Source organism: Puntigrus tetrazona, chromosome 8 (assembly GCF_018831695.1).
Source record: "Puntigrus tetrazona isolate hp1 chromosome 8, ASM1883169v1, whole genome shotgun sequence".
Taxonomy (NCBI): domain Eukaryota; kingdom Metazoa; phylum Chordata; class Actinopteri; order Cypriniformes; family Cyprinidae; genus Puntigrus; species Puntigrus tetrazona.
In genome coordinates, this window is record NC_056706.1 from 2,403,955 (window position 1) to 2,425,872 (window position 21,918).

General features: G+C 40.7%; 4 protein-coding genes across 6 annotated transcripts in view; 1 reads left to right on the plus strand and 3 right to left on the minus strand.

Moving 5' to 3' along the window:
- Positions 1–255: 255 nt before the first annotated feature.
- Positions 256–15,760, minus strand: LOC122350819 (4-galactosyl-N-acetylglucosaminide 3-alpha-L-fucosyltransferase 9-like). Of its 3 annotated transcripts, none has more exons than XM_043247555.1 (3): positions 15,689–15,760; positions 1,726–1,823; positions 256–1,521 (listed from the first exon to the last, which is right to left on the minus strand). In XM_043247555.1, exon 3 carries the CDS (start codon positions 1,512–1,514, stop codon positions 402–404), a length of 1,113 nt encoding a protein of 370 aa, XP_043103490.1. In that variant the 5' UTR covers positions 1,515–1,521; positions 1,726–1,823; positions 15,689–15,760; the 3' UTR covers positions 256–401. The 3 variants fall into 3 exon arrangements, with proteins under 3 accessions (XP_043103490.1, XP_043103489.1, XP_043103488.1); XM_043247554.1 differs by lacking the exon at positions 15,689–15,760 and adding an exon at positions 2,457–2,503; XM_043247553.1 differs by lacking the exon at positions 15,689–15,760 and adding an exon at positions 2,356–2,485.
- Positions 4,392–6,079, minus strand: LOC122350817 (4-galactosyl-N-acetylglucosaminide 3-alpha-L-fucosyltransferase 9-like). Its single transcript, XM_043247551.1, has 2 exons — positions 5,967–6,079; positions 4,392–5,812 (listed from the first exon to the last, which is right to left on the minus strand). Exons 1-2 carry the CDS (start codon positions 6,005–6,007, stop codon positions 4,675–4,677), a joined length of 1,179 nt encoding a protein of 392 aa, XP_043103486.1. The 5' UTR covers positions 6,008–6,079; the 3' UTR covers positions 4,392–4,674.
- A 616-nt stretch (positions 15,761–16,376) lies between the features above and the next one.
- On the minus strand, positions 16,377–18,219 carry LOC122350818 (4-galactosyl-N-acetylglucosaminide 3-alpha-L-fucosyltransferase 9-like). The gene is made up of 2 exons (XM_043247552.1): positions 18,040–18,219; positions 16,377–17,818 (listed from the first exon to the last, which is right to left on the minus strand). Exon 2 carries the CDS (start codon positions 17,809–17,811, stop codon positions 16,681–16,683), a length of 1,131 nt encoding a protein of 376 aa, XP_043103487.1. The 5' UTR covers positions 17,812–17,818; positions 18,040–18,219; the 3' UTR covers positions 16,377–16,680.
- A 3,145-nt stretch (positions 18,220–21,364) lies between these two features.
- LOC122349879 (4-galactosyl-N-acetylglucosaminide 3-alpha-L-fucosyltransferase 9-like) overlaps positions 21,365–21,918 on the plus strand; it is a 3,285-nt gene continuing 2,731 nt past the window's right edge. The window contains exon 1 of the mRNA XM_043245999.1: positions 21,365–21,918. This exon is cut by the window's right edge and continues 223 nt beyond it. The gene's annotated coding sequence lies outside the window, so the exon portion shown is untranslated.

The window sequence follows — 21,918 nt, forward strand, 5'->3', positions numbered from 1 at the left end:
TAGCTGTAAAATAAAGTGTTACCGAGATATCAGTTGGTATCAATGATACTTGCCTTTAAAGTTTGGATTAATCGTGAAAAAATGTGTAAAGGTTTTTTTTGGGTTTGTTTTTTTAATCGATTGACGATACAAAAACATTTACAGGCATTTCTTCACCATATGTTATCAAGAATTAATTGCACATTAATAAAAATACAAGCAATTAGGAAAAGCGTTAGCTCAGAGCTGGAAAATAAAATAAACCTTGAACAGAAGTATGAGCATTTTCACTTCATTTAATGAACACTTTCACCAAAATAGTTACAAAGTCTAATCTCAAAAGTAACGTATAATATAAATTACAATTTATTTCATAAACATTATAGTCAGTGACTGATGATGTACGAAAACCTGAGATGACTTTATCTGAAGTACCAATCATAGAGATCATGAACTTCTTTATATTCTCTGTGTCGTGCTACATGATCACAGGCAGTGCAGATAGCCAGAATAAACTCTTGTGTCTGTAATATTAAATGAGGACTTGGAGTGAGATGTTTCCTCCAGTTAAAGTACTGGTGATATGCATTTTCATCCCTGTCCAGCTGAAGCAGATACATAGCTAGCGACCTTTCATCTGGGAAATCATCGACATGAATGAAGGACTCGGCGGGATAATAGTTTTCATAGTTTCTTCTCGGAGGACCCAACACCACTGGGACGGTCCCTGCTGCAAGCGGTCCGTTTATCTTCTCCATAAAGTAGTCCTTGTGGACGGAGTTCTCAAGAGCAAGGTAAAATTTGCAGCTAGCCAGGGTTGGATAGTAGTCAGTATAATTCAGAAACCTTGCATAAGCTTTTCCGAACAAAGTCACTTGGATATATTTACTGAATTCTTTGAAAAAATCGTTCCTCCTGTCAACACCAGTTGTGGAATTGTTGTTACTTACAATCCAGCACACCAGTTTGTCCTTTTTGGGAATCACAAAATCCTTGTTAGGTTCCTTACTGGTGATCAACCTCATCCGTACGGGAATATCAGCATCCTGTCTGTAGCTGAGAGTGAGATTGAACAGGTTTTCCAGACCCGGTATGATTTTGGTGTTGGTTGGTGATTCCAAATGCAACCAAATCCACCTCTGGAACGGAGGACGAGGAGATGGAGGAAGGTTGGACAGATCTTTACTGATGTTTCTGTGATAAACGATGACATCATCTGCATCGTTGTACAGAGATCTATCATCCGTCAGCTGGCAATTATCAATATTGAAAAACCTTTTGCAGTCACTGAATTCAAACCTGTAATCTTGTGGCCAAACCCATAACAGAACTAAAGGTTTCCCTTCTGCCTTATTAGCAAGAGGCCTGCTGCTCTTGTCAGCAATGATTTGTGAATATCGGTCAGGTCTAAAAACCGGAGATGGACAGTTGTTTGAAAGCGAGAACCAGAAAAACACAACGCTCAGAGAGATGACACCTGCCATCAGCAGTATGACACCCAGACGCAACAGTGATGTGCCATTTGCGTTTGACATTTTTGACCTAAAGAGAACAATTGAAGAAGGTTTTACCAAAAAAAAAAAATACTGCAGAATCAGCTCACGTTTGCGAAAGGCAAAAGCTACAGAAGTAAAAGTTAATCATTATCTTGTAATGACATTTAAAAGTTTAACTCAGTTCGTTTTGGTCTAACAAATATATATCCAATAATATTTTAGAAATGAAGTGCTTAATTCAGTTCCTCACCTGATTAAAAAAATCTGTAATTTGGTGTTCCATATATAGCCGATGTTTGATGATTAATAGGCAGAAACACGGAAGACTGTTTCTTTAAAGCATGATTTCTGTGAGAAAAAAAGGGTTGTCTTTGAGTTTTGTGAAACCTGTAGGAAGTGCCCATGGTCTGTCATCTCTTCGCAAGCAATCACAATTCAGCATGCAAATATAACCGACACCACCCTCCTCCAAGTCAAACGTCTAACCAAACACACCCGAACCAGTTTATCAACATTCAGCTAGAAAACAAGCAGCGAGTATCCTGCTTCAAGCGCCATTTCATAATCACAGATACTGGTTTAAACACAAGTCAAACAGAAGACTATATACCAGACTGCGTACATAAAATAAACATAGAAACAGCATTTTTTATTGCAGTACCCTCATGACGTAAAGTGACTGGCCATATTGATCACAAGTAAGAATTTCAAGGAAGAACCTAAAACACCAAATTTATCGAAATCTGTGTTCTGAAGATGCACAGTCTTGCCGGTTTGGAATTGAACAAGGGTTTAGTATTTGACGATCATTTCTATTTGAGCTAACTCTTTAAGTTTCCTCTAAGCTGCTGGTCAATGAATAACAATCATACGTTATTACCGTCATACCCCAGCTCACTTGTACAAATGTATTTTCCCACTCGCCATTTCAAAACTTAAGATCAAAACCTAACATGATACAAAGCGGAACGAGAACATTACGCTAATGCTTTAATGTCCGATGCTAGCCAATCCCGAGTTGCTGTTGGGAACAGTGTTTTTTTTTCACTCCCCCTTTTCTCTTTTTACTTTCGCTTTCCGCAGGACAACACGGAGACCTGATTGGTTTGTTCACCTGTCAATCAGAGGACGCCTGCCCTCACTAAGGGATTATAAATGCACGCTAGAGCTCACTTTGCATTGATTATGAAGCTTGAATGCTTGCGACGGTTCATTTTTAACACGGTTTTTGGCAAAAATAGGTCTGCGTTCTTTGAAAAAAGGTCTGTGTCTCGTTCGCCATTTTTGTTACCTAGTGGTGACGAAACAAGGAAGAGGGAAGTAACAGCTAAGGTGTCACATGACATGTGCCCCACCGAGTTTAACACGTGTACGGAACACAAGTTTAAAGACTCCTGCCCATCTTTTTGGTGTGTAGCAGTTTATTTGGGGCATCTTTGAAACTAAAGATTTAAGAGATTGGTTTTATTTCTTTGATTCGGCATTGTCTAGCTGTATATACGTTGGACTGTATAAGTATTTTAGGTCAATCTTTTGCCATGAGATGGACTGATATAGTGACTTATTAATATTTTTCTCGATATTTAAACTTTTTGTCGTCATCAGACACCAGTTTGTAATTTTGGATCCACTCATCTTGAGTGCGTTTCGAGAACTGCATGAGACTGTGTACATTTAGTACAAGTATTAATACAATGCACTTTTTAACCATCATTTCATTTTAAGAAATGAAATACAATACAATGTTTTGTTTGTTATATTTCAATATGTCTGTTAAAAAAGTGCCACGTATGCATCCGCTCGTCTCCGTCCCTTTCATAACAGCCATCAAGTCAAATGACGGCACCTTTATCTGTATAGTGCTTTATACAGTACTGACTGTTTCAATGTATTAGACAATATCTTTCAACAATGCAAACCAAATTTAATTACGCCAAAAAGGAAAGGAGTGTATTTACTCTGAGGGCAAATGCAACATTTATTGTTTCCATTACCTCCACCCACGAATGCCTGGCTGCGACAAACAGCGCTCAATATAACACGTGCATGTCAGTGGCATTATGAAATGTGTGCTGATTGAGTCTCTTTAAATCTGCCTTTTGCCAAACGTTTCCGCTATCACGTACCAGATCATGGCATTTTTTCCCATTAAAACGTTGAAATAAAATACCTTATTAATAATACAGCGTTATTACATTATTTACACTCAATATTGTTGCATGTTTTATAATGTACTACAGTACTGAAGTATAAATATCTGCCACCTAAGTACTATTTACACACCTATTGCTAAAGAAAATGCTATTTTAGTGTAAACAGAATGTATCATTGTTCCCATATTTAGTATAACAAGAATATATCGCTTTATCCAATTAGTGATATATGCAAAATGTAATTGTTCAGTTAAAGACTCGTATGATATGTCAAGTTTATTAATTATGACATGAGTTCAATTTGGGCAATATTTCTATTTCTGTACCGTTTGCTACTACGGAGCATTATTAACAAGCTTTTGTAGAAAAAAGGAAGTGAAATGTGCAGAAATGCAAAGGGGAAAACGTTACTGTTATTAGCTTACTCATGACTGAACCACAAAATAAAAGCATATAAATTAGTGGCTACGGCCATGTATTGCAAAATCATGTTTCCTCAATCTCTGTTTCTTTTTTATTTTGAAATTCTTTATTTTTGATTGCATAACTTAATTCTCTGACCAGGTTGATAACGTTTCTGACAGACAATTTATTTATTTTTTATTTTTCTGATTTCATGGTTGTTCGGCGAAACGAGTGTGAAACTGAAAAAAAAAAAAAAAATTCTCCCACACACCTAAACTAGTTAATCGAGGTCTGCAGGTTTATACATGAGGTGGAAATGTGGTTAAAACCAAATCTAACACACCTGAATCAGTCAAACTTTTGTCAAAATCAATTATTCGTGCATTTATTATTGGCTTGTGTTGACAAAATGAGTGTTCACAAATATAATAAAGCAGCATATTTACATGTGTTGCTTCATGTTGCAAGTTCTATTTACAAGTGGCACAAAAAGAGCTAGTTTATAGCCGTAAAAATAAAACTAATAAAATACAAGCATCTTCACGTAATTACTAGGTCATCCATAATTAATGATTTAACAAATAAAACTCCACTAATACGTTGTAGTCACTAGCTCCAATGTAAGAAAATCTGAAGTAACTTCAATTAAAATACCAATCATAGAGATCATGAAATTCTTTATATTCTCTGTGTCGTGCTACATGATCACAGGCAGTGCAGATAGCCAGAATAAACTCTTGTGTCTGTAATATTAAATGAGGACTTGGAGTGAGATGTTTCCTCCAGTTAAAGTACTGCTGATATGCATTGTCATCCCTGTCCAGCTGATGCAGATACTCAGCTAGTGACTTTGCATCCGGGAAGTCATTGACATGAATGAAGGACTCAGCGGGATAATAGTTTTCATAGTTTCTTCTCGGAGGGCCCAAGACCACAGGGACGGTCCCTGCTGCAAGCGGTCCGTTTATCTTCTCCATAAAGTAGTCCTTGTGGATGGAGTTCTCAAAGGCAAGGTAAAATTTGCAGCTAGCCAGGGTTGGATAATAGTCATTATAATCCAGGAATCTTGCATAAGCTCTTCCGAACAAAGTCACTTGTATGTATTTGCTCAGTTCTCTGAAAAAAACGTTTCTCGTGTCAACACCAGTTGAAGGATCGTTGTTGCTTACGATCCAGCACACCAGTTTGTCCTTTTTGGGAATCACGAATTTATCGTCAGGCTTCTTCCTGGTGATCAATTTCATCCGTACGGGAATATCAGCATCCTGTCTGTAGCTGAGAGTGAGATTGAACAGGTTTTCCAGACCCGGTATCCTTTTGGTGTTGGTTGGTGATTCCAAATGCAACCAAAGCCACCTCTGGAACGGAGGACGAGGAGATGGAGGAAGGTTGGACAGATCCCATTGAATGTCTCTGTGATAAACGATTACGTTATCTGCTTCGTTGTAGAGACCTCTATCATCCGTCAGATGGCAATTATCAATATTGTACAAGTTTTTGCAGTCGCTGAAATCAAACCTATAATCTTGAGGCCAAACCCACAACAGAAGTATAGGTTTCTCCACTGTTTTATCAGAAAGAGATTCGTCCTCAGCCTTTTCAGATACAGACTTGTTGCTCTTGGCAGGGTTTATTAGGTCAGGTCTAAATATTGGAGGTGGACAGTGTTTTGAAGGTGAAAACCAGACAAACACAACACTCAGAGAGATGACACATGTGATCGTCAGTATGACACCCAGACGCAACAGCGACGAGCCGTTTGTGTTCGACATTTTTGGCCTAAAGAGTACAATTGAAGAAAGTATAAAACATTATTGTAGAATCAGTTCACACATTTGTGTGAAGGCAAAAGCTACTCATTATCTTGTAACAACATTTAAAATGCAAACTTTGATCATTTTAGTCTAAAAAAGTATTTGATTCAGTTCCTCACCTGATTAAACCAGAAAAAAAATCTGTAATTTGCTGTTCCATGTATAACCGATGATTATTAACAGACAGACACCTGAAAGACTATTTATTTAAAGCATGTCTCTGAGTTTTGTGGCACTTGTAGGAAGTGCCAACAACACAGACCAATCACAATTTAGTATACAGATATCACTATGAAACCTCCCTGCTTAAAGTTAGTCATCTAACCAAATGCACCTGAACCAGTTTATCAACACTCACAGAGAAAACAAGCAATTATTCTACTTAAAGGGGTGGTTGACTTTTTTTTGAGGTCTGATTGTGTGTTTATGTAGTGCAGTTTAATGTGTTAATGCTTTAAAAAAAAATCTGTCTATATCTGAAGATCAATTATGCATTATTATCTTCATACCTCAATTCACTCGTACAAGTGTATTCTCCCACTTGCCATTTAAAAAAAAAAAAAAAAAAAAACAGGAAGATTGAAATAACAGGTAAGATATCTGTCATGAACAGCACCTCTGTGGCTCTCTCCGACCACCACCGGAGGGAGCTCTCACCGGAATACTAATCGCTAAAGACTACATTTCCCACAACCCCGTACCTTGGGCTGATTACAGCCACCAGGTGTTCCGCATCATCCAGCCTTTATAATGGACCCTCTCACGTTCATTCATCGCGAAGTCTTGTTTGTGTTTACTGCAATTCTGAGCGTTTATTCCCGTGTTTGTTTTCCTGTTGCCGACCTGTGCCTTGTTACTCTTGTGATTGATATCTGCCTGCCTTTTGACCTACTGCCTGTTATCGTTTACGTCTCTTGGATTTCCCTCGTGTATTATCGTTTGCTCCTGTTTGACCCTGCCTGCCCGACCACGATTAAAGCTCAATCGCAAATGGATCCCCACGTCTCTGATGTATCATTACAGAAGACTTCGCCACAAACGGATCCAGCGGAAATGTATCTTCTGATGTCTGAAGTCTCGTCTCAGCGACCACTATCGCCGCGCACATCAGCAACAGCTGCACAAGCTCACCACGCTGACGGAGGAGCTAGTGAGGTCGATTCAGGTGCTAACCCTCACGACCACCAATCCAACCCAGCACACCGCCCCATCTGCCCAGCCCACGCAACCAGTCATGACGCCGCCTCAACCTAACCTTAATCCGCCTCTCAGTCTACCTGACAAATTCGACGGGTCAGCCCCAAATGTAAGGGATTTTTATTACAATGCTCCTTGTTCATTCACCAGCAACCGGGTTTATACCCCACAGATGACAGCAAGGTTTCCCTGATCTGTTCCTTGCTCACCGGGAAAGCGCTCGATTGGGCCACAGCTACTTGGGAGGCGCGCCGTATGTCTTTCCCCTCATTTAATGATTTCCTGCGTGAATTCAGGGAGGTTTTCGAGCATGTAGCCGGAGGAAAAGAACCAGGGGAACAGCTGCTCGCCTTATCACAAGGTACCGACACAGCTGCGGATTACACGCTCAACTTCCGCACGCTTGCGCGCTCAGTCAGGCTGGGGGAGTCGCCACTCAAGCTTATGTATCGGAGGGGTTTGAACACCGAGCCCAAGCAGAACTGGCGTGTCGTGACGAGGGCAAATCTCTGGAGGAATTCATGGAGATCACCATAAAATTGGACAATGTTCTCAGAGCACGCCGTGGCAAGTACCCGAGTCCTCTTTCTCACATCCTGGCCATTCACCAGCACCGGAGCCCATGCAGATCAGCTCAACTCACCTTGATCCGGAGAGAGAGAGAGAAGAGTTCGGGAACGCTTATGTCTCTATTGTGGTCTAGCCGGTCATTTTCGAGCTCACTGCCCAACACGTCCTCAGCGCCAGCGCCAACAACCCGCCGGTAAGACCGCACACTCATCCAGACTCCTTTGAAATCGAGGTTCTGTTAAAAGTAAAGTCGACATGGATTTCTGCAACAGCTCTCATCGATTCAGGAGCGGCTGGTAATTTTATTGATAAAGCCTTCGCGGACTCTAACAAGATCCCTCTCGTTCCTGTGTACCCCATGTCGCAGTGGCGGCGGTAGATGGACGGCCAGTCGGATCTGGAACTATTTCTTCCGTCACCCAACCTCTAACGCTGCAAGCAAGCCCCTTCATTCGAATCCATACGCCTGTTCGTAATTCACTCTCCCAAGCATCACCTCATCCTCGGACTACCCTGGCTCGAGATTCACAACCCCACTATATCATGGATAAATCGTCAAATAACACACTGGTCAACTAACTGCCACAACCACTGTCTTAAAGCCCCAGTGCACCGGTCCCCTTCTAAACCGCTTCCTGCTGAAGAGGAGGTCATCAATGCATCTGAACTCCCTGCTGAATATCAAGATTTAACCCTTGCTTTTAGCGAAAGGGGAGCAACTCAATTACCACCTCACCGTCCATACGATTGTGCCATCGACCTCATGCCGGGTCGCTTCCCTCAACGCGGTCGCGTCTTTCCCCTCTCACAACCCGAATCAGAGGCGATGAGATCCTACATTGAGGAGGAGTTGGCAAAGGGATTCATCCGACCCTCTACGTCACCAGCGCCGCGCGGGTTTTTCTTCGTCAAGAAGAAGGATGGAAGCCTTCGGCCTTGCATCGATTACCGCAGTCTGAACGAGGTAACTGTCAAATACCGTTATCCGCTGCCTCTCGTACCAGCCTCCTTAGAGCAACTCCGTAAGGCTAAGTTTTTTACTAAATTGGACCTCAGAACGCATATAACCTGATCCGCATCAGGGAAGGAGACGAATGGAAGACTGCCTTCTCCACTACATCTGGGCACTATGAGTATCTTGTTATGCCGTTCGGGCTCGCAAACAGTCCTTCTGTCTTTCAGGCTTTCGTAAACGAGGTATTTAGAGACATGTTGCACCAATTTCTCATTGTCTATATGGATGACATCCTTGTGTACTCTGACAACTTCGAGTCTCATGTTACCCACGTCAGAACAGTTCTTCAACGCTTGATCGACAATCAACTGTACGCCAAGCTCCAGAAATGTGAATTCCATAGGACCCAAGTGGCTTATCTGGGGTACATCATCAGTTCTGACGGGGTGACGATGGACGAACACAAGGTCAAGGCAGTCGTGGAGTGGCCGCGCCCCTCTACAGTCAAGGAATTACAGCGTTTCCTGGGGTTCTCTAATTTTTATCGCAGATTTATCCGCAACTTCAGTATCATTGCCGCGCCACTCACCTCTCTGGTTAAAGAACCTCTCATCGCCTATCGTGGTCACCCGACAGCATCCAGGCATTTGACCAGCTCAAGGAAAGGTTCACGACCGCTCCCATACTCCATCACCCAGACCCCAATCGGGAATTCATAGTCGAGGTAGATGCATCTAATGTGGGCATCGGCGCCATCCTGTCTCAACGTCACGGGCAGCCAGCTAAACTCTTCCTTGTGCTTACTTCTCCGCAAGCTTAACCCTGCCGAACGCAACTATGATGTCGGGGATAGAGAGCTCCTTGCCATGAAATCAGCCCTTGAGGAGTGGCGGCACTGGCTAGAGGGAGCCAAACTACCATTCACCATACTCACCGATCACCGAAATCTTGAATATATCCAATCCGCCAAGCGTCTAAACTCAAGACAAGCCAGGTGGTCTTTGTTCTTCTCCCGCTTTGATTTTAAAGTCACTTACGCCCAGGGTCAAAGAACACCAAAGCGGATGCTTTATCTAGGCAGTTCGAGAGCAGCCCTCAAGAAGTCTCTCATGAACCCATCCTACCGCCAGCCCGCATTATCGCTCCAATCCAGTGGGATATCATGACCGAGATCTCAGAGGCCCAACTTTCCGAACCAGTCCCACCAGCCTGCCCTCCTAACCGGACGTACGTACCCCAAGCACTACGTCAGAGAGTTCTGCATTGGATTCACGACACTCCCAGCGCCGGTCATCCAGGCATCACAGCCACCCTGCACTTAGTTAATAACAGATTCTGGTGGCCCACCATACGTTCAGACACCATCCATTTTCGTGCAACAGTGTGAAACCTGTAATATCGTAAAAACCTCCCATCAACGCCCAGCAGGACTTCTACAGCCACTACCCATACCTGAACGACCTTGGTCTCACATAGCTATCGATTTCGTAACGGATCTGCCTATCTCCAACTCCTTTACCACGGTACTCACGGTCGTGGATCGGTTCTCAAGGCATGCAGATTTATACCCTTGCCCAAACTACCCACAGCTTGGGAAACCGCTGAAGTCCTTCTACAGCAGGTATTTCGCTTTACGGCTTACCGAGGATATCGTATCTGATCGCGCCCACAGTTCACCTCCCGAGTCTGGCAAGCCTTTTGCACGCAACTCAACATAAACGTCAGTCTAACTTCAGGTTATCATCCTCAATCCAACGGACAAGCCGAACGTTTAAATCAAGAACTGTCACAATTTCTCAGAACGTACTGCCACGACAACCAACAAGACTGGAGTCGCTATTTAGTCTGGGCTGAGTATGCCCAGAATTCCCTCAGGAAACAATCCACTGGACTAACTCCCTTCCAATGCGTTCTGGGCTATCAACCGCCTTTGTTTCCTTGGTCCGGAGAACCCTCAGCACTGCCCGCAGTCAACGCATGGTTACAAAGAAGTGAGGAAGTCTGGAATACCGCCACGTCCATCTCAGAGGAGCTGTCAGAAGGTTCCAAGCTCAGGCTGATCGTCATCGCCGAGATGCACCCGAGTACTTACCTGGTGACTGGGTTTGGCTATCAACCCGAGATCTCCGCCTCCGATTACCCTGCAAGAAACTGAGTCCAAGGTACGTGGGTCCCTTCAAAATCATCAAGCAAGTTACACCAGTTTCATATCGTCTTGACCTACCTGCTAATTATCGCATTGCCTCTACTTTCCATGTCTCACTGCTTAAACCCGCCGGTGGTCCGGGAGGAGAGGGACCAGGAAGAGGTTGCTACCAACGACCCCTCCCTTGATCATCGACGGCGAGGAGGCCTACCAGGTTCGAGAAATCCTGGACTCTCGACGCCGAGGCAGAGAACTTCAATACCTCATCGACTGGGAAGGCTATGGACCCGAGGAGAGGTCTTGGATACCTGCTCGAGACATTCTCGACCCCACTCTCACTGCCACCTTTCACCATGACCATCCCGACAAACCTGCTCCCAGACCCGTGGAAGACCTCGGCGTCGAGTCACTCCTCGCTTCCGGAGCCGCTCGCAGGGGGGGGGCTCTGTCATGAACAGCACCTCTGTGGCTCTCTCCGACCACCACCGGAGGGAGCTCTCACCGGAATACTAATCGCTAAAGACTACATTTCCCACAACCCCGTACCTTGGGCTGATTACAGCCACCAGGTGTTCCGCATCATCCAGCCTTTATAATGGACCCTCTCACGTTCATTCATCGCGAAGTCTTGTTTGTGTTTACTGCAATTCTGAGCGTTTATTCCCGTGTTTGTTTTCCTGTTGCCGACCTGTGCCTTGTTACTCTTGTGATTGATATCTGCCTGCCTTTTGACCTACTGCCTGTTATCGTTTACGTCTCTTGGATTTCCCTCGTGTATTATCGTTTGCTCCTGTTTGACCCTGCCTGCCCGACCACGATTAAAGCTCAATCGCAAATGGATCCCCACGTCTCTGATGTATCATTACAATATCACATGATGCATGGTTTCAATTGTTGTATAGTTGTTTAGAAACCTGTGCCCATCTCCGTATTTTTTTGGTGTGTAGTATTTTTTTTAAGCCATCTTTAAAACAGAAGATTTTTCTTTTCTTTCGTTTCCTTGTGTATACTGATGATCGAGTTGATGATTAGATGGTTTCTCTTTTCTTTAGTGTGTTTGCTTTACTTTCTTTCTTTGATTTGATCGTTTCTTTTGTCTGGTTTTTTTTCTCCTGTTCTTTTGTAATCCTAAATCTTTGCGCTTGGTGCAAAAAGTTGCACATTTATGTAATTAAATATTTTGGGTTAATCTTTTTGCCCTGTTTGCTTTATAGTAATAAGCAGACTTTAGCAGACACAGAATTGCCATGATCGTTTCTCAGTATATAGTAACATTTTTTTGTGTTTTTTGTTATTTACTTAAAAATCAGTGAGACATTCACCAGCCTCCTGGTTTTCATCTAAAGTATCTTAAATTGCGTTCCAATTAAGCTTTAACTCTTAATAGTTCTATTAATAAACAGGAGTAACTGGTCTTTTTCTTTAAACAGTAAGAAAGAAATGTTATAATGCATTATTTACAAAAGCCAAATAAAAAAATACATATAGCGCAACGAAAGAAGAACACCGCAAGTAATCTTTTGTGCTTTTTTTTCCACACTATATAAGGATTTCAAAAACTGAAAATGCTGTAGATAGTAATTCTACTGTGAAAATGTGAGTTTCAGGCAGATTCTGTGTCAGAACTGCAGCATCCATTTCAACCACCAGCTGGCAATATTACATAACGCACAATGCTGTATGAGCAGAGGAACATTAAAACACAGTAAATCAACTCATCAAATTACGGTACAAGGCTGTCGCGTGTCCTCAGTCTGACAAACCCACGTGAGCAGCATCAAGTCCCAGCACAAGGAAGCAGGACAAACGGTTCTCTTTAATATAGTAATAAAATTTGGACTGCAGGAGCTGTGTCAGGATGAAATATGCATGACATGTAAATTTGAAAAACAAAAAAGGGTGGGGTAAACCGAGCCTAGGGAGAGGGTAAGTTGAGCCACATGGGGTTCAACCGCGCCACTCAATATTCTGAAGTAAAACACATTGAAACCTTTTCACCCCGTGCTCTATCCAAAGAAGAGAAATTCAATAAAAACGACTTAAAATCTGCGTGTGAGCCTTACGATGGACTGGCAATCAAGGCTCAAGATAGTCGATTAGGACTTCAAGCTCAGTTTTGCGATGTTACGAGAATACTTTCTGCAAGGAAACCAAAAAGAACAATTTTTTGTCTAGCTCACACGGTGAGCTAGACGACTCAAACATAACTTGGAAAACAAAACCCTGATATGATGACCACAGCAAATGAAAGCGATGCGATGGATATAAGCATAGGTTTATATTAACAAAAAGCGGTTTAATAAAGGGGGTCTTTCCGGAACGTTTTAAAAATGCTATTGTACAGCCCCTTTTGAAAGGTCCTCATCTTGATCAACACTGTGCACAATAATTACCGCCCCGTTTCAAAACTCTCATTCATCTCAAAGGTTCTGGAAAAGGTTGCACTCTTGCAGTCAACCTCGTATTTGGATACTTTTATTACTCTCAACCCATTTCAATTCGGGATTTAGAGCAGTCGGCTCTGTTGAAGGTAACAAATGTCATACAGTACTATTGTCCATTGATTGTAGGACATCTGCTATCTTAGTGCTCTTTGACCAGTGGCGCATTTATTAACGCTGACAATGATATTCTCCTAAAACAACTTGAGTCTGAATCTCGGGATTCAGGGTTTTTGCCTTAGAATGGATCGCCTCATATTTAAAGGGGAGGTCTTTTTCTGTAACTCTCCCCCTGCCCCTATCCATTGTGGTGTTCTGCAGGGATCAATTCTTGGCCCTCTACTTTTTACCCTTTGTTTGCTCCCTTAGGTGCAATACTACGTAAACATGACATAAAATACTGTTACGCGGCTGACCTACAGCTATATCTTCCAATTAAATCAGGAAATGACTCCTCGTTACCTTACCTTTTACAATGCCTTCAAGATATAAAAGATCTGGGTGACAACAAATCCTCTGCAATTAGATGAAAACAAAACTGAAGTGCTTCTAATAGGCCCTGCTGCTACTAACAACTCAATTAAAACATAGCTAGGTATTCTAAGTAATAACCTACACAATTACGCAAAGAGTCTTTTTGACCCTATTTTCCAATTTAACAGCCGATGAATAAGATTTAATAGCTCCTCTCGAACAAAGGCCTTGAAATAATGATTCATGCACTAATCTCTTCTCAATTGGACTACTGTAATTCTTTTTACAATGGATTACGTCAATCTGCAATTTCTCAATTGCAAATGGTTCGAAACGCAGCTGCCAGATTTTTGATCACACCTCTCCTGTCCTTGCTTCATTGCATTGTGAGTCGATTTTAAGATTCTTATTGCATACAAGGCATTGCATACAAATTCTTATTGCATATTGCATTCTTATTGCACAATTCTGCAATTCTTTTCAGTAGTCGCTCCAAAGCTATGGAGCGGTCTCCCTGCGAACATCAGAGCCTCTCCTTCTGCGGATGTTTTTAAATCTAGTTTAAAGACTTACTTAAACCCATAGTCCAGAAACAGGTGTCGATTTTTTTTAATAACATACACCTGTCATGGGTTTCTATTACATATTTCAGCAAGAGACATAATTTACGTTATATTAAGCTATGAACACCCAGGGATCCCTTTAACTAACGCAATATTATCTAGTATTACTAGGATTTCTATAGCATTTCACCTCAGAGTTACAAATCATAGAATAGCTTTGTTCTTGTCCACACTATCTTTAGCCGCTTTCCACAACAGGTTGAGAAATGGCAGACAAATGCACGAAATCATGGGCAATGCTTGCTCATGTCAGTGACAATCCCACGGTGTGAACCATCAAAGACGCAATCGCTGCAAATCACAAATAACAGTAATCTACAAATCTCCACAATTTACCAAAGATCTACTATAGTAACAATAACTGCACCATGGCATTGAATCAGAAATGTGGGCATCTGTGTCCAGTTTTATTATATTATTAATGTAGACATGTATTAAATGTATTGATGGAGGAGTAATGGAATATAATTACAGTATATTTGTGATTAACCTATAGCATTTAATGCGTTTATACTAAATGTATTGAGGTGCTATATTTGTGGTTTTAACTGTGATTTTAATGATTTAAGACTAAATGCAAGTTTTTTTTGTTTACTGATATTACTATTTTTATAATGAACATAAATTTGCATCTGTATGTGTATTTCTAAAAGATGTTATAATATTGAAATTATCAGGCATAGCTTAAAACCACAATTAACTGTGCGCTTTCTACATTTTCCACAATTAAGCAAAGATCTGTTTTTAAACTTGACATTGAAAAACATTTATTGTGAATACACTGGTGAGTCTGACGCGAAGCTCACACTCTTGGTGTGAAACGGGCAAACCCATAAAGACAAACCCATCATACAAGTTGTGTGACCACCGCGTGAAACCCATAAACCTGAACAACCAGTCTCATGGTTGACCTGAAATAGCCAAGCCCACTATTGCTCATTAACCTTTGAACAAACTGAATTTTACTTCCTCGCAGTCTTTGTGTGAACAGCATTTATCACTATTCACACTATTTATACTACAAGCAGTATCACTATATATTATTGGTTTACAGAGCTCATCTGAAGCGTGGTGCATCATGAATGATTCTGAGACACTGCCTTCTGGTACACTTTTTATAACTTTGAACTACGTGGAAGTTTTTCGTGTGTGGGCATGTATAATACTAATATTATTAGTATTATTATCTTAAGCTGAACTATCAGGTTCTACTTTGACGGTAAACCCAATCTGTTGAATGACAACACTGTAACATAATACAGGAAAGAGTCTCACATTGTCTCGTTGAACATCTTGCTCTCGCCTACCTTCCATTGTTCCTGTCTATTTAAGGTGGAACTCCAAAAGGCTCCCTGAATTTGTGTGTTTATATATTTCTGAATCACGGGCAAGCTAAAGGTACTGTTCACTTAGAAACTGAAATAAATGTACTTACCCTGGTCACTTTTTTTCTTACAACTGCCGCCAAAAATCTGTTGTGTGGTTTACATTTCTACTCCGAAGTCAGTTTTACAATCTGCACTTGGACTGGCCAACATGAAGACCCGGGCATGGAAACCTGAGACATAAGAGATAAAGAGATGGACTTGAATGGCCCATTTACACAACGACAACAAAAATGAGCTAGAATGTGAATTAAGCATTGCACTCAAGTCAATGCATTTGCATTACTTCTAAAATTTACCTAAATTTCTTTGCTGCACTGATCTGTGCACGTCAAGAATCAAATTAATTTGACCAAAGGACTTTCTGGCAAAGTGCCACATCTCATAAGTGTGTATGAAAAATAAATAGTCCATTAAACCGAGTAAACATGATTTCTGTACAATTCAGCTCTCTCACTGGTAGTCGCCACATTGCTTCAAAGCTCATTTTTCACAGCTTGTTGCATCACCAATAGCCAATGGAAGTCAATGAGAGACACACAGCCTGATTTCATGATTGTTCTGCAAGACAAGTTTAAACTAACAAAGAGAAAAATGTCTGGCACACACCTAAACTAGTTAATCAAGGTCTGCGATTTTACACAACAATGACATAAAGACAGCATGTCCTGAGGTGGAAATGTGGTTAAAACCAAATAGAACACTTGAATCAGTCAAAGTTTTGTCAAAATCAATGAATCATGTGCATTTTTTTTATTGGCTTGTGCTGACAAAATGGAAGTTTGTAAATATAATAAAGCGGCATATAAATATTCACACGCATTTCTTCCCCACGTTACATCAAGAGTTATTTACAACTGATTAAAAAAACCAAGTGAAAAGAGCTATATCATAGCTGGAATATAAAATACAAGTTCAAGCGTCTTAATTATTAGCTCATCCATAAGCAATCATTTATTAAAATACTTTGAACAGCTAAAAAAAAATCTAAGTATCAAAAGTAGCAGTTCATATAAAACAACATATTTCATAAACGTTCTAGTCAATTAAAATACCAATCATAGAGATCATGAGCTTCTTTATATTCTCTGTGTCGTGCTACATGATCACAGGCAGTGCAGATAGCCAGAATAAACTCTTGTGTCTGTAATATTAAATGAGGACTTGGAGTGAGATGTTTCCTCCAGTTAAAGTACTGCTGATATGCATTGTCATCCCTGTCCAGCTGAAGCAGATACTCAGCTAGTGACTTTGCGTCTGAGAAGTCATTGACATGAATGAAGGACTCAGCGGGAACAAAGTTTTCATAGTTTCTTCTCGGAGGACCCAACACCACAGGGACGGTCCCTGCTGCAAGCGGTCCGTTTATCTTCTCGGTGATATAGTCCTTGTGGATTGAGTTCTCAAAGGCAAGGTAAAATTTGCAGCTAGCCAGGGTTGGATAATAGTCATTATAATCCAGGAATCTTGCATAAGCTCTTCCGAACAAAGTCACTTGTATGTATTTGCTCAGTTCTCTGAAAAAAATGTTCCTCGTGTCAACACCAGTTGAAGGATCGTTGTTGCTTACGATCCAGCACACCAGTTTGTCCTTTTTGGGAATCACAAAATCCTTGTTAGGTTTCTTACTGGTGATCAACCTCATCCGTACGGGAATATCAGCATCCTGTCTGTAGCTGAGAGTGAGATTGAACAGGTTTTCCAGACCCGGTATCCTTTTGGTGTTGGTTGGTGATTCCAAATGCAGCCAAAGCCACCTCTGGAACGGAGGACGAGGAGATGGAGGAAGGTTGGACAGATCCCATTGAATGTCTCTGTGATAAACGATTACGTTATCTGCTTCGTTGTAGAGACCTCTATCATCCGTCAGATGGCAATTATCAATATTGTACAAGTTTTTGCAGTCGATGAAATCAAACCTATAATCTTGAGGCCAAACCCATAACAGAAGTATAGGTTTCTCCACTGTTTTATCAGAAAGAGATTTGTCCTCAGCTTTTTCAGTTACAGACTTGTTGCTCTTGGCAGGGTTTATTAGGTCAGGTCTAAATATTGGAGGTGGACAGTGTTTTGAAGGTGAAAACCAGACAAACACAACACTCAGAGAGATGACACATGTGATCGTCAGTATGACACCCAGACGCAACAGCGACGAGCCGTTTGTGTTCGACATTTTTGGCCTAAAGAGAACAATTGAAGAAAGTTTATTCGCTTTTACAAACAAGAATTTCAAGAAATTCTGCAATAGAACTACTCTAGAATAAGTGCACACATTTGTGAGAGGCAAAAGCTAAAGTTAATCTATATCTTGTAATGAAATATAAAGTTGAAACTTTGACCATTTTAGTCCAATATATTCAAATACATATTCAAATTATATTTGCTTAATTCAGTCCCTCACCTGATTAAAAGGGGGAAGTGTCTTGTTTCCCATGTACAGCTTGGTAAATTTGGTGTCCCATATACAGTCGATGTCTGATGCTTAACAGACACGAAGACAGAAGAGAGTGTCTTTAAAGCATGATTTCTTGTCAAATGAAAGAAACAACACTGGGTGGTCTTGAGGTTTGTGGCACCTGGAGGAAGTGCCAATGCTTGGGAAGACATGCAACTCGAACCAATCGCAATTCAGCATACAAATATCACCATGACATCACACCTGTCTGAGGTTAGTCGACGCACCCGAACCAGTTTTTCAACATTCACCTAAAAATAGTAGCTGCAAAGGAGCAAGCGTTCTCTTTAAAGCACTAGACAGTAAGCAAATACTGGTTAATGCTTACACGTAAATCAAATAGAAGACTATAATCAATCCAATTGTTGCTTTAATAAAGTAAACAGTGATACAGCTTTCTTCAAACGTCATTTATAGAACTAAATTGGACAGCAAAGAAGCCACTTTTCTTCGGGAAAAACATCAGGAACCTATTGATATTCTGCAAAAGACTGCTGAGGACTGGGGTAAAGTCATTTTCTCTGATGAATCCAAGGCAAAAGACACGGTACAGCTGAATCACTCACGCTGCTTTCAAATGATTTATTTACTCAACTGATGAAATGTAATCTATTACACGGATTTGTAGAATAAAATTGCTCTTTTAATATTTGTATAGATTTTCTTTACATTTCAAATCACATGCCATGCTATATTCTGGGACCTCGCCACTTACAAACTAAGCACTGGGCTTATTAAAAGCATTGCTCTTAAAGGGCTAGTTCACCCAAATACGAAAATCAGCCCGTCTTTTATTTACCTTTAAAGCATCCTAGGTTTACGTGACTAATCAAATCTTTCAGGCTAATAAAATCGGAGTTATATTAAAAACTGTCCTGGCACTTGAACTTTCATTATAATAAAACGACCATCAAGCAGCTCTGGGGGATGCATTAAAAGGAATAGGTCACCCAAAAATAAATTACGCAATGATCTACTCACCCCCAAGCCATCCCAGGTGTGTGTAACTTTCTTCTTTCAGACATCATCAAGCTTTGGCTTTGTTTTACTTTTTAAAATGCGACCTTTAGTGGTGAAAACCTACATATTGTGCTATTAAGTTCACCCTTAAATGAAAATTGTCATTAAATCACATACCCACAAGTCCTAATTGACAGAAAACTAGTTGACAAAAAAGATTTATAAGCTCTTTTTTGTACATTTCTGCCCAGTTTTTTTTTTTAGAGATATAAGTATTTCTTTGAGTCCGTGGCTTTGTATTGTCTATTGTATTGTTTTGTATCTGTTGTTCAATGCATAAATAAAAAAAAAAACAACCGAACCAGTTTATCAACATTCACCTAGAAATCGTAGCTTCCAGCAGCAAGTTTCATGTTTAAAGCACCTCATGATGAGAGGTGACATTCATATTCTTCACATAAATAGATTTCTACGGTGAGACAGTTTTGTTTGATATGAGCAAAATATGCAGAATCGATCACAGAGCGATGCATGCCGGTTAAAAAAAGGTGTCCGAGTTACATCCAATGTAATAATAGTTCTGGGTTTTTTTTGTTATCTGATTTCATGCGATTAAGTATTTCAATTATGCATGCATATTTTATTTTATTTATTATATTTCATGCATGCGTAACACTATGACAGAGCAATCTTTGTGTGAGATATATATATATATATATATATATATATATATATATATATATATATATATATATATATATATGTGTGTGTGTGTGTGTGTGTGTGTGTGTGTGTGTGTGTACAGGTTTGTATTAAAGTAGAAATTTCGTGTGGAATTAAATAGCAACAAACTTTGAATGTTTTTACTCATTTAAAAGCAACAGAACTGAAATTATATCACGTTTATCAGCACGAGTGAGAATTACCTGATATCTTAGGTCTCGAAGGCATCTGTCAAACTCCAAGAAGGCAGATCTCCAAGAAGGTTTTCACTGCTTTTATTTCACTCTAAGACCGCTGAAAACAGGTTAAAGCAGCACTTGCAGGAACTCAAATGTGTTAAGTTGATCATTGAATAATTCCTTGCGTTTTTCAATCAAATAATCGAATCACGCAAATCTCGCGAGAAGTCACTTCGACGCAAGCATTAATAAATGGATAGAGGGCCCCATTCCATGTAGAAGATTTTCCATTGTAACAGATCTTGACGCAAATTAGTGCACAATCGTCGCCCATTTCCAGTATAATCGACTCAAAATATCGACCAAATGTCTTCACCTGTTAAATACATTAGGACTGCGTACTAATGGAATACTGAATACTGATTGGTTAAAGAAACACCCACAGCGGAAACGCATTTTGATTGGTTACGGTTGGCGGGCAAATGCAGCGCGTTTGCGTTTCCCAAAAGCATCGTAACCCTAAATTGATCGCAGCTTCGTCTTTTTCAAAGGGTCTACGGTGCATTTAAGGTCACATGCTTTTTTGGAAACGCAGCGCTGAAAAATCTCGACTCCTTGACTCCGTCCATCGGAAAGACGCATTAAGTGATTCATGAATCAATGAATCTGGTGAGCCGGTTCTTTTTGTGTGAATCACAATAAAAACCGCGGGAATCCTTTTAAATCCATCACTGAATCACTACTTCACACCAACTAATCAACAAATTATCATTATTTTCAGTATCGAAAGAAAGCAAAATAATAATAACGAGAACTAAAAAGAAAAAAAAAAGTTTTATCAAAATAAACTTAACGGCATGAGTGTCTGCTGTTCATTATGAGTACATGATCATTTATCCACTATTATACACAAATTTGAATGTTCGTTAGTTACATTGTCACCTTAAAAATACTAAATAAGTGATCTAACAAATGTTTTGTAAAACAAAGATGAATCTTGAGGGTAAAATGCGACCTGAGGGTCAACTGTGGTTTTCCCATATGGTATTATGCACATTTAAACAGCAGATCAACCTCAAGTTTTGTTCACCTGAGCCCAACAAGAGCAAGCTGACCTACTTTACGACAAGAGGCATTTACAAGGCCGGCAAATGACCAACTGCCACAAAGCCAAGCATATATTTGCAAGAATTTGCTCACAAATGTCCGTGCAAGTGAACGCAGAACACGTCTTGTCTGTCCTGAAAGAGCACATCCGATTGTAAAACATATTGCTTTATTGATGCTAAACAAGAAACAAGTACCCAAAGTACAGTTATGGGTCATTTTGAACGCAGGAAGACAATTTATTTTGAATCATAATATCTCCACCAGAGGTCACTACTGCATTGAGTCTCGTGTGTTCTCAGGTGTTCTCACCTGACTCCCTTGTTTGTATATTTCCTGCTTTTCTGCGTTACTCGTTGTGTAACGTATGCCCGTAGGCTATCATTTGTCTGATTGCTTTAAACCTTGTCGTTTGAATTTGTCCGACTGCCCGTGGAGCATCTTAAGATAAGGATATAGGGTACCGCATGTTTTAATTTCTACATTAATAGGCCACTGCGTGGATCCGTACGTTTCACGGGTCCGTCAACAAGACAAATCGCCTGGGACGGACTGCGAGACTCCAAGAGCATCGTTCATGAAGTTTTAGAAGATTTTTTTAACGTCAGTGAAACCGAAACTGGACGTTTGTGACCCGATGATGCTGGCGAGCAGTTTGCTAAATGTAGTGTGAAGGATCACATGCTTCTTCTCAGCATGCGCATGCACGCTTCATCACATCTGTCTGGGGGCACGCGGCGTCGATGTGGGTTAGATGGTTCGTTCTCACACGAGACTGATCAGATCTTCGCGTTTTTGCCTTTAATTCAAGTAGAGTTCGGACATGATCGGAAAGGTCCTCAAGCTGGGATGAGCC

Bases quoted from the DNA above. Each gene is read 5' to 3' on its own strand.
- LOC122350819 (XM_043247555.1), bottom strand. From the start codon at position 1,514: ATGTCAAACGCAAATGGCACATCACTGTTGCGTCTGGGTGTCATACTG.
- LOC122350818 (XM_043247552.1), bottom strand. From the start codon at position 17,811: ATGTCGAACACAAACGGCTCGTCGCTGTTGCGTCTGGGTGTCATACTG.
- LOC122350817 (XM_043247551.1), bottom strand. From the start codon at position 6,007: ATGGAACAGCAAATTACAGATTTTTTTTCTGGTTTAATCAG. The intron at 5,813-5,966 runs GTGAGGAACTGA...TGTACTCTTTAG, and splicing joins TTTTTTTCTGGTTTAATCAG to GCCAAAAATGTCGAACACAA.